The following is a 20,650-nucleotide window of genomic DNA, read 5'->3' as shown; positions in this document are numbered from 1 at the left end:
AGAAACTTAATGTCAAACACATCATGTACACACATTTGCATTGAGATTCTACAAAACATTAAATATGATGATACTATGATACTATCTTATGATACTATGCATTGTGAGGTTGGTATCATAAACTAGTATCATGTGCATGATACTAGTGTATGATACTTCCCATTGTGACCAGTCTTAGGTTTAACCGAGAAAAAAAAACACAACTACCTAGCTGGTCTATTTTCTTTTTAATTTCTGCATACTCTCGAAAGCCAAATCACAATTTCAACTCGAAGTGAGACTGTCATAACTTATGAAGATGGCTAATATTTTATTTCGCTGGATTAACTTCCCTACCAGAAGGATGAAATGTCTCATTCCTATTTACATCAAGACTCTTTCTGTTGAGCTTGTGGTGACTGCTCTTCTTGATGTATCCGAGGAAACAGTAGCTCGTGTATTTGCTTCTCTGCGCTGAACTCTGAAGTAGCCTACAGTGTAAGAACAGCATGAGAATGAAATGCAAAGATTTTCTTCCTGTACAAACTAACGTTTCTCCACCTTTCATCCACTACAACAAAAATGACACGTAGAGACGTCTTACTTTAGACGCTTTTGTATTCATCTTTACATGAAAACCCATGTCATGAATAAAGACGTTTTTAAAGACGCTTGGGGGGTCGTCTCCCCGTGACAATATTCACCATCACCACCCGTTAAAATTTCCCATCGCCTGAGATCCACGATATACCTATCTCGTCTTCTACCATTAACCCACGACCAGATCTTCCGTAAAAAAAAAGAACCACGGCCAGATCTGTGGAAACAAACCGCCGCCTTTAGTTCCCCCAGCAGGGCCTCTCCGATGAACCCTGCACGGCGACTGGCGACACCTTGCCTCCCCTTCCTGGTACAGGGTCCTCGTCCACTCGAAAGGTTTGTTGAGGTGCTGCGTAGGGACTCGATCCAGCAAGACTCGGTGTAAAGGTGCCGTTCGCCACAAGCCCATGGCGGATCGTAGCCAGCAATTCCATGCAATTGACGGTCCACAGGTATGTTCACGTACTACTCCAATTTAATCTCAGATCGTACCTCTGTTTTTGGTTGAAACCGAGCCAATATCTTTTCTGATTGGTGCATCTCTGCAAACTACAGTCCCTGGAATAACGCTTGTTAGATCTAGTTACTCCGTAATAGTTTATTCGCATGGTGTGGACTCGAACAAAAAAAAAGCATCACTCAAACTATTCCTATACCGGGGACTACAGTAGATCCGTAGGTGAATCTGGCAAAATTTGTGACCTAATTAAATACTCGTAACGTCCAATTTCATGATATAAGCCTGATCAAACATAAATATGATGATATCAAGAGCTAATGCAAAGTTGGATTAGGACGTGCCCCAGATTTATATCACTTTTTTTTTTGGCATGCAAATATATTCTTGGACTTGAACTTGCATGGATGATACTTATGCCCTCTTCTATAATCTATATAAATGGTCTATTTGTTGTGATTTAGACCAAATAAATGCACATGTAATTTACTAACCTGAACTATTTCTGTATTTTAAGGTATTGCCTATATGAAGTTTGTGGAACCTTCCAAGTACAATAGACAGAAGGTCACTACAACTACCGTCTATGTAGCAGTAAAGTGATGGCCATTTCTTTAATTAGCTAACATTTTCAGGTTAATTTTTCCTTTGACCTTGCTTCAGTTCTTCATGTCTTACCGGAGATGTAAGCTACATCGCTTAAGTAGACCAATGTGCAAGGCTTGTGGATAAATTATATAGATCAGGTTCTTAAGTACATTTCATCATTTTTTCCGTAAATTCTCTACAACCAATGCCAGTAACCCTTATTTTCCTAGACGACAGTTGGTAAAGTTCTGAAGATGCGCCATGAGGATGTTGGTGCATCAGGGCTAGCGGTACTTATTTTCTCCAAGCTAATAAGTAATGTAAGCATGCAGTTTTGAACTATAATTACCAATTGTAGCATTAGCATGGTATAAGTTCTACGAACTATATTGAACTTATGCAATTTATTTCCTTGTTTCTTTCTAACTTGAATTAGGTTGTTCTGTGCAGAGTTATGATGATCACAGTATTTTGGCAGAACTTTGATGAATCACATTAAAAGACCACGGGGAAAATATCTATATGATGCTGTGAAGACTCGTCGGAGTTGAAGCACATGTAAAATCTTAGATGGATTCTAGCTAGTTAGAATTACCTGTGTACATAAGAATTTTTTGTTCATGATACCTTTGTCTCCCTTTTACATGTACGTGCAGTTCAGCTGTAAAAACGAATATCCCTTGATTAATAGTATATTTATTTGGCTGCAATGCAGTACACAGTTTATTGATTTGGAAGCTATACGTAATTTTCTTTCTTTAATACAAGAGTTGGTAATTTAGACATTTAAAATTCAAAATGATTTTCTCCCGTTAGGACGCATCAAAGCATCTCATCATTTGGTAGAGACGTCACGTGACGCAGCTTCACGGCTGGCTCCCACAACGTCTCTAGGTGCATAAACATGCTATACGGAGCGTCTTAAATTTGTAGACACGCTTTCAATTCGTCTCAACAGATTTTGAGACAGTGCATAAGGAGACGTTCCTAGGACGCTTTCTAGGAACGACTCTACGGCCACATAGAGCCGAAATAAAGCGTCTCTAGCACCTAAACTAAACGTCTCTACATGCCAATTTTCTTGTAGTGATCTATCCATCACACACATCACAAAGAATGAAAAAATTATACACAGAAGCTGACCTTTGTTGGGAAAGCAAATCTCAATGTCTGCACTTGTGTTCCTGAGCATAATCTCAAGTCAAACCCAAGGCAGTCCACCCCGATGATTGCTGCTTCCTGCAGAAGCAGTCCAATGTACAACTCTTTCCTTAATTTTCAATGTTAACGAAGTGCCTATGAGAAATGTGAAGAAACATTACCTCTACTGGAATGGCCTTGCACCTCCAACAGAGTGATTTCAGAGCCTGTGTTATCTTGTCTCCACCAGCTCTCAAGCGCGATATTATGTTCGGTGAGGAATGCGCAATGATGTCTGGCCTAGATTTCCGGTATTCTTCTATCTTTACTTTGGGCTACAGGGAGTAAGAAATGATGCTAGTGTTCAAGAATGTACAATGGCAAATCTGCAGGTACATAAGATATTTATATTGCAGAATATCACATATAAGCTCGGGCCACAAGAAGTCCATTTCAGAATTCAAAAACAGGGTTTTAAAAGTTTTCAAAAAACTGAAAAATATCTACATGTACAAAACGTATGTATCCTACAAGCGTGTAAAGTTACAATATGAAATACCTTATATTCTAGGAATGGCAATATTTTGACGATTTTTTTTCTATGAAGGACGCTTTTATGCTTAGTCATTACACTTGGCCATTGCACAATTAAGATGCACACAACCGCAACAATATTAACAAAATTAAAAAAATTAAATATGAAATCCAAGTAAACATCAAGAAATTTAAAATGTCTATGGTGATGTAGGATCAATCCATAGATCCCGCTGTCATCCATGATGGATAAAAATATCTCTCGCCCTGTCCTCCAACCGTTTATCCACCTCGTGGATAGGTCTCAATCCTCTACACGTTATAGAGGCGACCATGAACGGAGCAAACTTGTGCACTGGTAGATAACATGACGAACAAATTCTAACAATATAGCGGGATTTTTCGAGAATACACCAGGTGTATAGATTATATAGAAAGGTGCCAAACAAGGCAAAAGTTGTGCTGCCAACAAGAGGTGACAGCTCCTCACATAAGCCTACTCTCCTTACTGCCATGATATCTCTCTCGGCTCCGGAAACGCAAAACGGAGCCACGGAAGAGCTTCGCAAGCCATCATATATCATACTCGTCCTTGATCTTCTGCTTAATGGTCGCATGTGACACCACCACCCCATTAAAGACCACGTCATTGCGATGCCTCCATATGCACTAGAAGACGTGAATGATCGTCGTCCACAACTCTCGCTTATGCGCCGCAGTGCACACGCGAGATGTCCACCAATCCACAACGTCCAAGTCCCCCTCAGGGAGCCAGTCCATCTTGTTCCAACGTCGAAGTGTCAAAGACCAAACCTCATGAGCAACCACACAGCCTGTGGCCTCTCTTCTCTCGATCTCACGAACAAGATTCAGTAGATGATGAACACAGAGAGACGAGAGTTATATGCTGTGTGCAACTAATGCAGCTTTTCTGTCTGCTTCCTTTCATTCAACAAAGAAGAGAACATGCATGATCTCATGATGCCCACAACGAACGTGCCATCCCACGTCCAGGCAACAAGAGGATTGGGTCAAGCACAAGACCAAATCCTAGTCTATCTTCAGCTAAGAAATAGTTGAACCCTAACTGATACTACTAGAAAAAACAAAGACAATAGTTGAACCCTAACTGATACTACTAGAAAAAACAAAGACAATAGTTGAACCCTAACTGTAACTACTAGAAAAAACAAAGACACTACTCAGACTAGCTAGATTAACCAACAAACTCCTCCTAATCTATGTGTCCTTCACCTCAACGATGCTAATGCGGTGGCTCCCGAAACTGCGCACGACCAAGTACCTTCGTCATGATGTCGGAGAGCTGGTCCTCAGTGCGCATGAACTAGACGTCAGTGTCGCCACTATCAAAACACTGACGAATGAAATGATACCTAGTTTGAATGTGTTTGCTTCGGTCGTGGAAGACCAGGTTCTTCATCAAGGCGATTGTTGATTTGTTGTCGACGCGGAGCTTGACCATGCCATCATCTTATCCAAGCAGCTCGCCGTGGAGCCACCGGAGCCAGACGCCCTGGCATGCCGCTGCAATCGCCGTGACATATTCCGCCTCACAGGACCAAAGTGCGACGATCTTTTGCTTCGTAGACTGCCACGAGACAGCGCTCTCACCGAGATAGTGCAGAACACCACTGGTGCTCTTGCGATTGTCGATGTCGTCGGCCATGTCCGCATCGCTGTACCCCACAAGCTTGGGATTTTTACTCCTGGTGAGTGTACGAGCACCCAAGGTTCTTTGTTCCGGCGATGTAGCATAGAAAACGCTTCACCGCCCTCCAGTGATCGCTTGAGGGTGCTTCCATGAACCTGCTTAGGTACCCCACCGTCTAGCAGATGTCCGGGCGCGTGTGGACGAGGTAGCAGAGGCCTCGTCCGACGTTGCGGTAGAGCGTGGGATCCACCGCCGCCCCGCTCCCCTTCTTGCTCAGCTTCAATCGAGGCTCCATGGGCACAGAGGTAGCGTTGCAGCTGCCCGTCCCCATTTTGTCAAGCAGCTTGTCACCGTAGGCAGATTCCCCCAACTTGATGCACCTAGGGCGCTAGATCACATCAATCCCGAGGTAGTATGACAGCAGCCTCAGGTCGCCCATCCTCAACAGCGACGTCATATACTTCTTGATGTCACCGATCGCCGTTGTGGATGCGACGGTGACGATTAGGTCGACGACGTACACACCAAGCAGGAACCGCGCCCCGTCCTTGTTGTGGGTGTACACCGCATGCTCTGACGGGCACTTGGTGAAGCCAAGTGCGGTGAGGCTGATGTCCAGCTTCGCGTTCCACGCCCGCGGAGCTTGACACGAATCCCGTAGAGTGCCTTGTGAAGTCGCAGCACCTTCTCCTCCGATCTATCCATGACGAATCCAGGTGCTGAGCAACGTACACGTCTTCCTCGAGCTCGCCGTTGAGGAAGGCGGACTTGACATCGAGGTGGTGCACCTCCCACTTCTCCTGCGCAGCGACGGTGAGAAGCAGGCGAACCGAATCGAGCCACACGACGGGGGCGAAGACCTCCTCGAAGTAAACTCCCTCGCGCTGCACATATCCTTTTGCAACGAGGCATGCCTTGTGTTTAACTACGGCGCCCTTCTCGTCCCTCTTCACGTTAAACACCCATTTCAGCCCAATGGGCTTATGGCCGTTAGGTAGATCCACCAGGGCCCAAGTCTTGTTCTGCTCGATGGAGGCCATTTCCTCCTCCATTTCCTTGCTCCAGCTTGTGTCGCGCTGGGCCTTACTGACGCAGCTTGGCTCCTCCGATGTGGTGAGCATGAGGCACCTGGCGAGTCCTGGTAGGTGTAGCTAGCTCCACGGACGGTGGCGGTGAAGCACCCATGGGGTGTACCGGTGTGCCTGCGGCCGGTGTCGAGGCAGGGATAGTCGTGGCAACCTCCTCCTCCGCCTCCTCCATCGTTGCAGCGGGCGAGGATGGCGAGGTAATGTACTCCACCATGAATTCCCCACCGCTTCCTTCGGGTTCCCCGTCTTGCTCCTCCCAGTTCCAGCTCGCCGTCTCTTTGAAGATGACATCACGAGAGACGTGGACGTGGACGCGCCGCGTCGATGGTTCATAGACCCTGTATACCTTCGACCCTAATTTGTACCCAATTAACACCATTGGGGTGCTCCAGTCGTCGAGCGTGCGAAGGAAGGGGCGCGTGGACTTGACGTGGGCAACGCACCCAAACACATGGAGATGCTCGACGGAGGGCTTCCTGCCATGCCACGCCTCGTATGGCGTTCGCCTGTCAGCGCTTCGCGTGAAGGAGCAATTCAGGACGTACACCGCCGTGGTCACCACTTCCCCCAAAAGAAGCGTGGCATCTTCTTGGCCTTCATCATGCTCCTAGCCATGCCAACCATGGTCTGGTTCCGGCGCTCGACGACGACATTCTGCTGCGGCGCGTATGGCACCGTCATGTGCCGTTTGACGCCGTTGTCCGCGAAGTGCGCGGCGAGCGTTTTGGAGGTGAACTCCCCGCTGCGGTCGATGCGTAGGGTGTGCAGCTTGCAGCGAGCCTCAGTCTGCGTCTCCGCCTGGTAGTGCTTGAGTGTTGTCGGGGCCTTATCCTTCGTCGATGGCTGCACAAGCCACATGAAGCGGCTGTAGTCATCGACGAGCATCATGAAGTACTGGCGGCCGCCTGGCGTGGGCGGCATGATCGCGCCGCAATGATCAGCGTGCACCAGCTCGAGCGGCTCCTTCGCTGTGAACTTTTTTTATTGCGGGAAGGGTGCTCGTCGCTGCTTCCCCGCTAGGCACGCCTCATAGAGTTCACATGTGGGCTCGACGTTGGGCATGCCACGCACCATCTGCTCGCGCCCCATCTTCTGTAGCACCTTGAAGTGGAGGTGCCCAAAGCGCGGATGCCAGCTCCACGACGCCGTGTCATGGCGCAGAGCTAGGCACACAGGTTGCACAGGTCGAATGGTGAGCTTGTAGAGGCGGTATGGTGCACGCTTTACCTTGAAGATGAGGTTGTCGCGGATCTTCGGGACACCGTGCTTGATTCGGATTTCGCACACGTTCTCGTCCAGTTTCTCGAGGCTAACGACGCTGCTCCAAAACGCGCGTTGTGGTCCTCCATCGATGTTGAAGGCGATGGTGTCGCGCCCCATGATCTGCACCACGGAGCCATCGCTGAACTTGACGCTGCCGCGCACCACTTCGTCCAGCTCCGCGAACGATGCGCGCTCGCTCATCATATGGTTCGACGCACCTGTGGCCATGTACTACACGGAGTCGACGGGGTCGGTGTCGCGTTGTGGCAGGACCTTTTCCTTTTCCTCGTTGAGTAAGATCAACGCGCGCTCGGTGGGCGTCGTGGCCGCCGCGCGCGTGCACCAGCGTGGTGTTGGTTCCACCCTGCGCGCCCATAGTGGTTGCAGGGGCGGGCAGTGCCGCAGCCGGAACGGGAGGTGCGCTATCCAGCACGATCTCCGTGAGCAGTATGGAAGGATCAGCGTCATCGTCAACCTTGGCCACGTGCACCTCCTTCCTCTTCTTCTTGCGGCACTCACGGGCCCAGTGCCCTTTCCTTCCGTAGTAGCGGCACGTGTCATCCTTCTTGGATCAGCCGGACGCCTTCGCGCCATCCTCAACTGACTACTTGTCGTCGTTGTTCTTGCCGCGGTTCTTGCCCTGGCGGTGATCACCACCTGAGCTGCTGCCACTCCCTCCATGAGCACCTCGCGCGAAGCGTGCACGCCACTCCTCCTCCGAGAGGAAAAGCTTGCCGGAGCCGTCTTCTCCATCGACGAATTCGTTCTCCTCCAGCATGAGCAACCATCCACTAAGCTCCTCGATCGATATCATCTTGATATCTAACAGAGATTCAATCGATCATGCCATCTGACGGTACTTACGTGGGAGGATGCGCACGAACTGCCTCACAGCCTTGGGCTCATCCTCCAGATCGCCGAGCATCTCCAGATCACTAAGGATCGTGGAGAGGCACAGCGCGAAGGTTACCACCGTCTGGCCGTCATTGAACGCAAGACGATCGTAATCACAATGTCGCGTCTAGGCCTTTGCTTCGCGCATGCGCTCTGCTCTGACGCGCATCATCTTGATCGTGTCCCACGCCGCCTTGGCGTTGTCCTTGGCGGTGAGGATGCGCACCAGCTCTGGCGGCACAGCGCGGAGTAGAGCCGACAGAGTGGCGCGATCGTCGTGCTCGTCGCAGTCACCCTCCTTCACGGCTTCCCACAACCCATGTACTTGCAACTAGACGCGCTTGCGCACGGCCCAATTCGCGTAATTGGTGTGTCGGCCACTGCAAGCCTCCAGTGACGTCGCACACCACCCTCTCCCTCAGCGCCAGCTCGCGCCCATGGTGCTGCCAGCTACCATGGCGAACCGGTGAGAGGGAGGTGCGCCTCAGAGATCTTGATCCCGACCCGGACGCCGTGTCCGTGAGTTTCTTCTTCCCCGCCGACGCATCTCTCTTTGGCGGCAGCGTCTCCATCCTGCCATGATCGGCAGGCTCTGATACCACTTGTGGTCTCTCTTCTCTCAATCTCACGAACAAGATTTAGTAGATGATGAACGCAGAGAGGCGAGAGTTTTGTGCTACGTGCAACTGATGCAGCTTTTCTTTTTCTGCTTCCTTTTATTCAGCAAAGAAGAGAATGTGCATGATCTCACGATGCCCACAACTAACGTGCCATCCCACGTCCAGGTAACGAGAGGATCAGGTCAAGCACAAGACCAAATCCTAGTCTATCTTCAACTAATAAATAGCTGAACTCTAACTGATACTACTCTGACGAAAAAAAGACACTACTAACTGAATTTTGACACTTATTCAGAGACATGCTAGATTAACCAATACAGCCAAGGAGTAGATGTTGCAACATCTCCAGCTCCTGGTCGCACAATGGGTAGGCCGGCGAAGAAGAAAGACCCCTGTACTGCAACATGTCTGCCATTCAATAACCGGTTCTCAATGCGAGCCACGTAAAGAATTTGCAACTGTATGGCGCCCTCAAGCGCCAAATCTCATCCATAACTTAGGCCTTTATAGAGCACGTGAAAAACGCGTGACTTGGAGGAATAGCATCCATCTCCAGACCACCTCCACACTACCACATCCTCACGATCGGGATCGAAGGCGATGGAAGCCAACCTATGCCACAAAAAGAAGAACCTAGCAAGGGAGTCCTCATCCATATCCGGCCCACAATCTGTGAGCCATTGCCCCGCTAGGCCATCCTTGACCAAAAAAACATTTTCCCTCCTCTTCGAGAGAGACTTGACCACATGTAGGGCAATGTCCACCACCTTGTCCCCCTCTGACCATCAATCTTTCCAAAAACGAGCACCAGGCTTGCAGAAAGTGTCCGCGTCGAAAATTGCAGTGCAGAGGCTGGGCACTTGAATGTTGAATTCTACCCATGCCTTAAAAGGATCCACCTTTTGAATCCAAGCCAATCAACAACGAAGGGATATATTGAGGAGGCAGAGGTTCGGGATGCCAAGGCCAACGATACAATTCGAGGAGGCGACCTTGTCCCACGTAACCAAGCAATGGATGTCGTTGATCTCCCCCTGACCTTTCCACGGGAAGGCTCTATAGATCTTTAAGAGCACTTCTAGGACCTTCTGGGGAATGTCCAAAGACATCATGGCATGGATGGGGATCACGCACAGAGTGATCTGGACGAGAATTGTTCTACCTCCACGGGTGAGAAACTTCGCGCACTAGGGCTGCAGCCGATCGGTTGCATTCTGCACCTGTGCAGCCATCACTTTCCTCATACCACGGGCCAGCCCCAAGTACTTGAAAGGGAAGGAGGCCACCCCACATCCAAGGATCCTACGGGCCAACTCCACTTGCTCCGGCGTGTAACAAATTGGATGGAGGAAAAAAAATGCCAGGTTGGTGCGTAGCGCCGACGCCTGCCCGAAATTATCCACAATGGAGGCACACGTCAGAAGTTCAACTTTAGTTTGGCAGCCAAAGGTCGCCACGTCGTCAGCGCATATCGAAGTGTGATGCCGGAAACCACTCGCATCAAGTTCTGTCAGCAACCGTCTGCTGCCGCTGGCTTGAACAACATGTGTAGGACATCCATGATTGCGTCAAAGAGCAAGGGCGAGAGAGGGTCCCCTGGCGCAGGAAGCTAAGCAGAGGTCTGAACTAACTGATGCGGTAAGCTACCTGTCTGGTGCACGAGAAGATGGAATATTATCCTTCAGTAAGGTGGCGATAACAGGCCATAGAGGTTGAATATCAGTCCCCCCAACTACACCATTAACCAAACCCCGTGTAGACACGGTACCAGGAAGTCCACAAATTATGGTGAGCCGCTTGTGGACAAACCCTAGATTTGCTAGAACCTCTAGTTGAAAGGCTCAATCCACTGTGTGAAAAGCTTTAGTGATATCCAACTTCAGCAAGATGACATCCCTATTCGGCGCATGAAGTTTCTGTGCCATGTAGTACACCAACTGGAAGTGGTCGTGGAGACACCAAACACATATTAAGGCACTCTGGTGAGGTCCCATAATCTTCGGCATCCGACGTGCCATGTGTGAGGAAAGCGTCTTAGCCACGAGCTTCGCCACAGACTGATGGGACCAAATACTTTTACCTCCACACCATCCACATGCCTGGGCAAGAGGGAGACCAGGGCCAGGTTGGCCGCGTGTAACCCTCTGCAGTCACCACTCCACGAATCTTGGAAGGCCTGCATGACATCATGCTTGATGATGTGCCAGCGTGCTACATGGAACCTACCGGAGAAGCCATCCGACCATGGAAAAAAATAGCGCGCTATTCCAACGCTAATAGCACGCTATAGCATATCTGGAGAGTCGACGCTACGCTATTTCGACGTTATAGCGCGTTATTCGCGTTAATAGCACGCTATAGCATGCTAATAGCGTATTTTTAGACCCACACTATTTTGTTATAGCGCGCTATTTTTTTCCTTGCATCCGACCCCTTGTCCATCTCCATAGAGTGAACAACACGCTAGACCTCCTCCTCGATGAAAGGTGCCTCCGGCTTGGACAGGTCGTGAGACTGCACTCCTGGATAGTCCAAGTCAAGCAAAAAACCGCGCTCTGCGACATGCCCAGGAGGTCCCCGTAGAAGGAGTCAACTGCATCGGCCTTTGCATCCTGGTCCGACATCAACACCGCATCCACCTTAAGTTGTGCAATGAAGTTCTTCTAACGCCCGGTGGTTAGCAAGGAGGTGGAAGAATTTGGTGCAAGCATCTCCCTCCACAATAATATAGGGATTTAAAACGTCTACTACTGTTCACCTTTCTTACAATCACACTTTTGTAACTTTTGTATAGCCTTGAGTTAAGGTATTTCACATTGAAATTTTACATGCTTGCAGGATATAACGTATACGTGTAGATTTTCTTCAGAAATGTTTGAAACTTTGAAAGACCGTTTTCGAATTTTTCAATGTACTGTATTAGGCACCCCTGGAGCCCAAACTCCAAAATACCGCACTCATTATAAATTTTAACTGTTAATCAACACCAGCATGCCATAAACTCACCAACGGTTCAGCAGTTCCGGAAAATTACTTTGGCATATCAAATGAAGGACACATACCTCAGTACCATATGCAGTGACCAGCTCAATGCTCAGAACTTCAACCTTGAAAAATGTAGCCCCACTCTCCTTTTTACTATCTTTCAGGGGTTCATCACCTACCAAATTTCATTAACTGTGAGATTACTTCGTTCCATAAAACAATGTCTGCTGAACAAAAGGTTCATTTTCAGGTTCGTCACAACAACCATTTAATAAATGCCTGGAGACCATGGTGCTCTCTTCAGCGAAGGCAGGTCGCAGCTGGCCCTCAACAACGAGGCTTGCAGGTCGTCGGTCCAACCAATCTATATTAGATTTGCTCGCGCTCTAGCAATAAACGTCAAGAGCATAATGGTTACTCTTGAATAATAATTAAACTTTGTTACACTGATGGATAATAATTATGTTTCAATCATCTACCTCCACAATCATCCTTGCAAAATAGAGAGGATGGCAGGCATTCACGGTTTCAAGGTTGGACCAGCTAGGCGCATCATCATCTTCATCGTCGTCGCCGCCATCTTCTTCATCAATAGCAAACACACCGTCCTGCACATTTTAAAGACACACATCATCAAGGTAAATCACTGTATTATGTCGTTGTTGACAAGTAACAACAATAATTTTATCAAGGATTTTCACCACCTCTTCAAAGTCCTCATCGAAGTCGCTTTCCTCATCATCTGAATCGTCGTCGTCATCTTCTTCTTCCTCTTCTTGCATAAATTGAGTTGATGATGCCGCGGCTAGATCCAAGTCAGCAAAGACATCTGTATTATCCAGTCCAATGATAACATGCTGCAGATACAGAACAACATAGTAAATATTAATTAAGTGTATACACAACTACAAGAACACATAGTTAACCTGTTTATTAAGAAAATTAAGTGACAAGAAATAGAATGGAAACTACAACGGAATTGTTACCGCGATTTTGTCTTCGCCCATGATGCTTTCCATGACTGCGTCTTCGTTGTCGACCTCGAAGTAAATATCTGAGCAGATTGCCACACAGAAGCTTCAAGGAAGAAAAATGACAGTGCCCCAAAGCAAGTTACAAGAGCCTATTGGGGATACGAATGCCGTTGCACAATTATCCGAAGTACCCAGCAGCATACCTCCATTCTCGTCGGTCAAATAGGGGAACTCCGGCAAGATGATTCTCTCGTGTACACCGTCGTCGACGAGCGTGGAGATCATCACCGTAGCATTGTTGTTCACCTGCTCATACGCAGCACTTTGTTCAACAACAGGGGACTCACACTCTCCCAGGAATTCAGCACTGCATATAAATGGTTCGAGTAGTTAACTAACCTCGACGATTGTTCGGGCAGATTCGGCATCGGTAAGGCGCGCCGGCTCGCCGTCGTTTAGGTGGAGCGTCTCGGCAATATCCTCGGAAGGATGGTAGCGGCCGCCTCTGCTCGACGGTAGCTCGTCCGGGGGGTCCGGCGTTGCACCCGCCCTGCATTCTCCACATAACTAAATTCAGCCATTGCACCGACAAAACATATGAGCAGTACGGCACACATTCGTACCGGCAATGGCGGCAATGGTTACTCCGGCCTGCGTGCGCATTGCTGCTCCAAGAGCAGTGACAGCGACAGCAGGAGTGTTGACTCTGACTGTGACCCCGGCGTAGTAAGGCCCGCGGGAGGCCGATCCCCTGCCTGCTCTCCGCACGGCGAAGAAACTAGGCGGCGAAGGGTGGAAGCGGTAGCGGGAGAAGAAGGGGTGGTACGGCGCTGCTGCAGCGGCGGCCGCCAGCATGCGCAGCATGGTATACCATGGAACGGAGGTGACCAGGCTGAGAAGTAAGATAGTTTTATGTGGAGCCGCGCTTTCCGACCGGCCTCTCACTTCCTATCCCAATTAAACCCACACATGCTGACGCGAATAATGCCGTGCTGCACAGCTGTCCGATACGGGTTTGACAGCGCTGGCGAGTGGGAGCGTCCTCTTCATCGCAGGCTTCTTCAGGTAATGTCTCCTGCGTATGCTCGTTAGCAAGTCCAAATCTTCTGCATCCCCCTGCGTATGCTCATTAGCAAGTTAACAAAGCCCCCTGTGGTTGGAGTCGCAGTGACGCACCCAACGATCGGAGTTCGATTCCTGTCAGGGACGAATTTCGGAATTGTCACGCCAAGTACCGCTTCTACTATATCAAAAAGTGTCTAGTTCCTCCTAGACACAGTTTCATTTTTTTCACAAAGCCCCCTGTTTCTTTCTTTCCTTCAATATTTTGTCTACTGAGATTGTAGTCACCTATCATGATGGTATACAGGCACTTGAAAGGTGAAGATCGGAACTCACTGCAACCCAAAAAGCTGATCATGATTGAGGAAGCTACATGGTAATGGACTGACAAGCCTGCTCGCCCATGGGAAAAGTCCGGGTGGATGTGTCATTCGGAGGACTTGACAACTGCCGGGTCGAAAACCTTTTGTTCGAAGTGGTGGACCTAGACAGTCCTTACCATGCACTGCTAGGAAGACCGACATTGGCGGCGTTCATGGCCACAACTCATACGGCGTATCTCAAGATGAAGATGTCGGCACCTCGTGGACCCTTAACTGTGGTGGGAAACTACAAGGTCTCATTGGAAACCGCTTCCGCCGGATCGAACCTGGCAGAATCGCTGGTGATCGCAGAGGAAAAAAGAAGGATGCAAACTGCGGTTGCGCTAGCTCAGTCCTCACAGTTGAGCTTAGCCGCAATGAGTGGCAACTTGGGAACACCGGCGTTCAAGCCAACCAAGGAGACAAAGGACATCGTGCTCGATCCGGCATACCCTGAGCGTACCGTTCGCATCGGTGCCGGCTTGAGTGAGGCATAGGAAAGCGCGCTCATCAACTTCCTCCGTGAGAATCGGAATATCTTTGCCTGGTCTACTGATGACTTCGTAGGTGTTCCGAGGGAGTTGGCTGAGCACTCTCTTAATGTCCGGAAGGATGCAAAGCCGGTAAGGCACCCCTTACGCCGGTTCGCTGAAGATAGGAGAAAAATCATTGGAGAGGAGGTGACAAAGTTGCTGGTTGCCGGTTTCATCGTGGAGGTACTGCATACCGAGTGGCTAGCCAATCCGGTGCTGGTCGAGAAGAAAAAAGAAGAAGAACCCAAAGCTCCAAAGGTGTGGCGCATGTGTATCGACTACACCAACCTGAACAAGGCTTTCCCGAAAGATCCTTTCCCTTTACCCCGGATCGATCAAGTGATTGATTCTACTGCTCGCTGTGAGCTGTTGTCTTTTTTGGATGCTTATTCCGGTTTCCACCAGATTCCCTTGAAAAAGGAAGATCAAATAAAAACTGCGTTCATTACCCCGCACGGGGCTTATTGCTATGTCACTATGCCTTTCGGTTTGCGCAACGCTGTTGCAACGTACCAGCGCTGTATGCAAAAGTGCTTGTTTGATCAAATTGGAAAAAATCTGCAAGTTTATGTGGACGATGTCGTGATAAAAACTAAGGTGAAAGAGACCTTGATCGATGATCTGAGGCAAACATTTGACAACTTAAGAAGGTTCCGAATGAAACTCAATCCGGCAAAATGCACCTTCGGTGTTCCTGCCGGCAAATTGCTTGGCTTTCTCGTATCAAGCCGAGGTATTGAGGTTAATCCGGTAAAAATCCGGGCAATCGAAAGAATGACTATACCGCAAGATCTCAAGGATGTGCAAAAGTTTACCGGAAGCTTGGCATCGCTAAGCCGGTTCATAAGTAGGTTGGGAGAAAAAGCTCTGCCGCTCTATGCTTTGATGAAAAAATCCGATACCTTCGTCTGGACCTCTCAGGCAGACGCATCATTTAAAGAGCTAAAAACAATGCTAGCCACTGCACCGGTGTTGGCTTCGCCTTTGGAAAGGGAACCCATGCTGTTGTACATAGCGGCAACCAACCGGGTCGTGAGTGTTGTGGTTGTAGTGGAACGAGAAGAGGAAGGAAAAACCGTGCAAAGGCCGGTATACTACCTGAGCGAGGTGCTCTCCCTCTCAAAACAAAACTACCCTCACTTCCAGAAAATGACCTATGGTGTGTTCATGGCCGCCATGAAGCTTAAGCATTACTTTGAGGAGCACCCCATGAAGGTGGTGAGTGAGGCACCAATTTTAGACATCATGTGCAACAAAGATACAAGTGGCAGGATTGCAAAATGGGCAATTCAGTTGTCACCTTACGTGCCGGTATACGAGAGAAGGGATGCCATAAAGTCACAAGCCTTGGCTGATTTCCTGGTCGATTGGGCGGAAACGCAGTATAAGCCACCGGAACAAAAAAATAGAGTACTGGAAGATGCACTTTGATGGATCCAAACTCAAAGAGGGTCTGGGTGCCGGTGTGGTACTCACCTCACCTAAAGGAGATCATCTCCGGTATGTTTTGCAAGTACATTTCAGGGCATCAAACAATGTCGCTGAGTATGAAGCTCTAATCCATGGACTTAAGGTCGCAAAAGAAATCGGTGCACACCGAATCATTTGCTACGGTGATTCAGATCTTGTGGTGCAACAATGTTCCGGAGATTGGGACGCAAAAGATGCCAACATGGCCTCATACCGGTTTCATGTGCAAAAGATTGCCGGATTCTTTGAGGGGTGCGAATTTCATCATGTCCCACGGGCGGAAAACGAAGCCGCGGATGCTTTATCCAAGCTGGGCTCGTCCAGGCAGGAAATTCCTCCCGGTATAGCCTCGGCTCACTTAAGGACACCGTCAATCAAACCGAGTCCGGAATCGGAATCAATTTTCGTACCGGAATCGCATGTTGTGCCAATGGATGTTGACGAAGGAAACCCAGGGACTGTTCCGGTAAACCCGGGGACTGTTCCGGTAAACCCGGGGACTGCGGGATCCGTGCCGGAAGAAGCTATGCTGGTAGACAATATGGAGATAGACATACCGGTGTTTCTGGTTCGAGAAGCACCATCTTGGGTTAAACCTATTAAGGAATTCCTGATCAACGGCACCTTGCCGGTTGACGAAAATGAATCGAGAAGGATCCAGCGGAGGTCCAAAGCATACACCATCATCAATGGTGAGGTATACAAAAGAAGTGTTACCGGCGTCCTCCAAAGATGTGTGGAGCCGGAAAAGGGAAATGAGATGCTTGTGGAAATTCACCAAGGGGAATGCGGGCACCACGCCTCATCCAGGGCGCTGGTGGCAAAAGTGTTCCGGCATGGGTTCTACTGGCCCACTGCTCGGGAAAATGCTGAGGATTTGGTACGGAAATTCAACGGGTGCCAGAGGTACGCCAAGCAAAACCATACCCCAGCATCCGGTCTAAAAACTATACCGTTAACTTGGCCGTTCGCTGTTTGGTGCCTTGACATGGTTGGCCCATTCAAAACTGCAAGGGGGAGCATGACTCACATCCTAGTAATGGTGGACAAGTTTGATAACGCGTGAAGTACACGTCCGTTGGGAACCCCAAGTGGAAGGTGTGATGCGTATAGCAGCAAGTTTCCCTCAGTATGAAACCAAGGTTTTCGAACTAGTAGGAGATGAAGGCCACGTGAAGGTTGTTGGTGAAGGAGTGTAGTGCGGCGCAACACCAGGGATTCCGGCGCCAACGTGGAACCTGCACAACACAACCAAAATACTTTGCCCCAACTTAACAGTGAGGTTGTCAATCTCACCGGCTTGCTGTAAACAAAGGATTAAACGTATGGTGTGGAGAATGGTGTTTGCTTGTAGAAACAACAGAGAACAGAGATTGCAGTAGATTGTATTTCAGATGTAAAACAATGGACCGGGGTCCACAGTTCACTAGTGGTGTCTCTCCCATAAGAAATAGCATGTTGGGTGAACAAATTACAGTTGGGCAATTACAAAATAGAGATGCATATACATATCATGATGACTACTATGAGATTTACTTAGGGCATTACGACAAAGTACATAGACCGCTATCCAGCATGCATCTATGCCTAAAAACTCCACCTTCGGGTTAGCATCCGCACCCCTTCCAGTATTAAGTTGCAAACAACAGACAATTGCATTAAGTATGGTGCGTAATGTAATCAACACAAATATCCTTAGACAAAGCATTGATGTTTTATCCCTAGTGGCAACAGCACATCCACAACCTTAGAACTTTCTGTCACTGTCCCAGATTCAATGGAGGCATGAACCCACTATCGAGCATAAATACTCCCTCTTGGAGTCACAAGTATCAACTTGGCCAGGGCCTCTACTAGCAACAGAGAGCATGCAAGATCATAAACAACACATATATGATAGATTAATAATCAACTTGACATAGTATTCCATATTCATCGGATCCCAACAAACACAACATGTAGCATTACAAATAGATGATCTTGATCATGATAGGCAGCTCACAAGATCTAACATGATAGCACAATGAGGAGAAGACAACCATCTAGCTACTGCTATGGACCCATAGTCCAAGGATGAACTACTCACGCATCAGTACGGAGGCGGGTATGGTGATGTAGAGCCCTCTGGTGATGATTCCCCTCTCCGGCAGGGTGCCGGAGGCGATCTCCTGAATCCCCCGAGATGGGATTGGCGGCGGCGGCGTCTCTGGAACTTTTTCCGTATCGTGGCTCTCGGTAATAGGGTTTTCGCGACGGAGAGTTTAAGTAGGCGGAAGGGAAGAGTCGGAGGAGGCACGGGGGGCCCACACCATAGGGCGGCGCGGGCCCCTCCTTGGCCGCGCCGCCTTGTGGTGTCGCCACCTCGTGGCCCCACATCGTATCTCCTTCGGTCTTCTGGAAGCTCCGTGTAAAAATAAGACCCTGGGCGTTCGTTTCGTCCAATTCCGAGAATATTTCCTGTGTAGGATTTCTGAAACCAAAAACAGCACAAAACAGGAACTGGCGCTTCGGCATCTCGTTAATAGGTTAGTGCCGGAAAAAGCATTAATTGATGTAAAGTGTGTATAAAACATGTGAGTATTGTCATAAAACTAGCATGCAACATAAGAAATTATAGATACGTTTGAGAAGTATCAAGCATCCCCAAGCTTAGTTCCTACTCGCCATCGAGTAGGTAAACGATAACAAGGATAATTTCTGAAGTGACATGCTGCTATCATAATCTTGATCAATACTATTGTAAAGCATATGAGATGAATGAAGTGATTCGAAGCAATGGTAAAGACAATGACTAAACAAGCTGAATCATATAGCAAAGACTTTTCATGAATAGTACTTTCAAGACAAGCATCAATAAGACTTGCATAGGAGTTAACTCATAAAGCAATAAATTCTTAGTAGAAAGTTTTGAAGCAACACAAAGGAAGATATAAGTTTCAGCGGTTGCTTTCAGCTTCAACATGTATATCTCATGGATAATTGTCAACACAAAGTAATATGATGAATGCAAATAAGCAAGTATGTAGGAATCAATGCACACGAGTTGACACAAGTGTTTGCTTCTAAGATAGAAAGAAGTAGGTAAACTCGACTCAACATAAAGTAGAAGAAAGGCCCTTCGCAGAGGGAAGCATGGATTACTATTTTTGTGCTAGAGCTTTTATTTTGAAAACATAGAAACAATTTTGTCAATGGTAGTAATAATTCATATGTGTTATGCATAAGACATCCTATAAGTTGCAAGCCTCATGCATAGAATACCAATAGTGCTCGCACCTTGTCCTAATTAGCTTGGATTTACATGGATTATCATTGCATAACATATGTTTCAACCAAGTGTCACAAAGGGGTACCTCTATGCCGCCCTGTACAAAGGTCCAAGGAGATAAATCGCATTTGATTTCTCGTTTTTGATAGATCTCAACTAAGGACATCCATACCGGGACAACATAGAAAACAAATAATGGACTCCTCTTTAATGCATAAGCATTCAACAACAGATAATATTCTGATAAGAGATTGAGGATTAATGTCCAAACTGAAACTTCCACCATGATACATGGCTTTAGTTAGCGGCCCAATGTTCTTCTCTAACAATATGCATACTCAAACCATTTGATCATGATAAATCGCCCTTACTTCAGACAAGATGAACATGCATAGCAACTCACATGATATTCAACAAAGGTTTAATAGTTGATGGCGTCCCCAGAAACATGGTTACCGCTCAACAAGCAACTTATAAGAAATAAGATACATAAACTACATATTCTTTACCACAATAGTTTTTAAGGCTATTTTCCCATGAGCTATATATTGCAAAGACAAGGAATGAAATTTTAAAGGTAGCACTCAAGTAATTTACTTTGGAATGGCAGAGAAATACCACATAGTAGGTAGGTATGGTGGACACAAATGGCATAGGTTTTGGCTCAAGGTTTTGGATGCACGAGAAGTATTCCCTCTCCGTACAAGGCTTTGGCTAGCAAGGTTGTTTGAAGCAAACACAAGTATGAACCGGTACATCAAAACTTACATAAGAACATATTGCAAGCATTATAAGACTCTACACTGTCTTCCTTGTTGTTCAAACACTTCACCTGAAAATATCTAGACATTAGAGAGACCAATCATGCAAACCAAATTTCAACAAGCTCTATGGTAGTTCTTCATTAATAGGTGCAAAGTACATGATGCAAGAGCTTAAACATGATCTATTTGAGCACAACAATTGCCAAGTATCAAATTATTCAAGACAATATACCAATTACCACATGAAGCATTTTCTGTTTCCAACCAAATAACAATGAACGAAGCAGTTTCAACGATGCGGGGTGGCCTTTGGACACCTCCTCACCAAGACCAACAAGTCCCCCAAGTGGACCAATGACGCGGGCTCGAGTCAAAGCGCTACATGTTAAGGTGAACT

General features: G+C 47.7%; 1 protein-coding gene across 1 annotated transcript; it reads right to left on the bottom strand.

Moving 5' to 3' along the window:
- Positions 1–239: 239 nt before the first annotated feature.
- Positions 240–14,393, bottom strand: LOC124695893 (uncharacterized protein At3g49140-like). Its single transcript, XM_047228698.1, has 12 exons — positions 14,379–14,393; positions 13,418–13,572; positions 13,194–13,344; positions 12,998–13,100; positions 12,807–12,874; positions 12,525–12,677; positions 12,300–12,428; positions 12,086–12,206; positions 11,898–11,995; positions 2,947–3,099; positions 2,768–2,863; positions 240–470 (listed from the first exon to the last, which is right to left on the bottom strand). Exons 1-12 carry the CDS (start codon positions 14,391–14,393, stop codon positions 369–371), a joined length of 1,344 nt encoding a protein of 447 aa, XP_047084654.1. The 3' UTR covers positions 240–368.
- Positions 14,394–20,650: the final 6,257 nt, after the last annotated feature.

Source organism: Lolium rigidum, chromosome 3 (assembly GCF_022539505.1).
Source record: "Lolium rigidum isolate FL_2022 chromosome 3, APGP_CSIRO_Lrig_0.1, whole genome shotgun sequence".
NCBI classification, from domain to species: domain Eukaryota; kingdom Viridiplantae; phylum Streptophyta; class Magnoliopsida; order Poales; family Poaceae; genus Lolium; species Lolium rigidum.
Note: the sequence above shows the minus strand (reverse complement) of the source record. Positions and strands in the feature narration are given on the sequence as shown.

Excerpts from the sequence above, each read along its gene's own strand:
- LOC124695893 (XM_047228698.1), bottom strand. Across the intron at positions 13,101-13,193 it reads CTGCCCGAACAATCGTCGAG|GTGAACAACAATGCTACGGT; the intron begins GTTAGTTAACTA and ends GCGTATGAGCAG. Across the intron at positions 12,678-12,806 it reads TGGGCGAAGACAAAATCGCG|CATGTTATCATTGGACTGGA; the intron begins GTAACAATTCCG and ends CTGTATCTGCAG.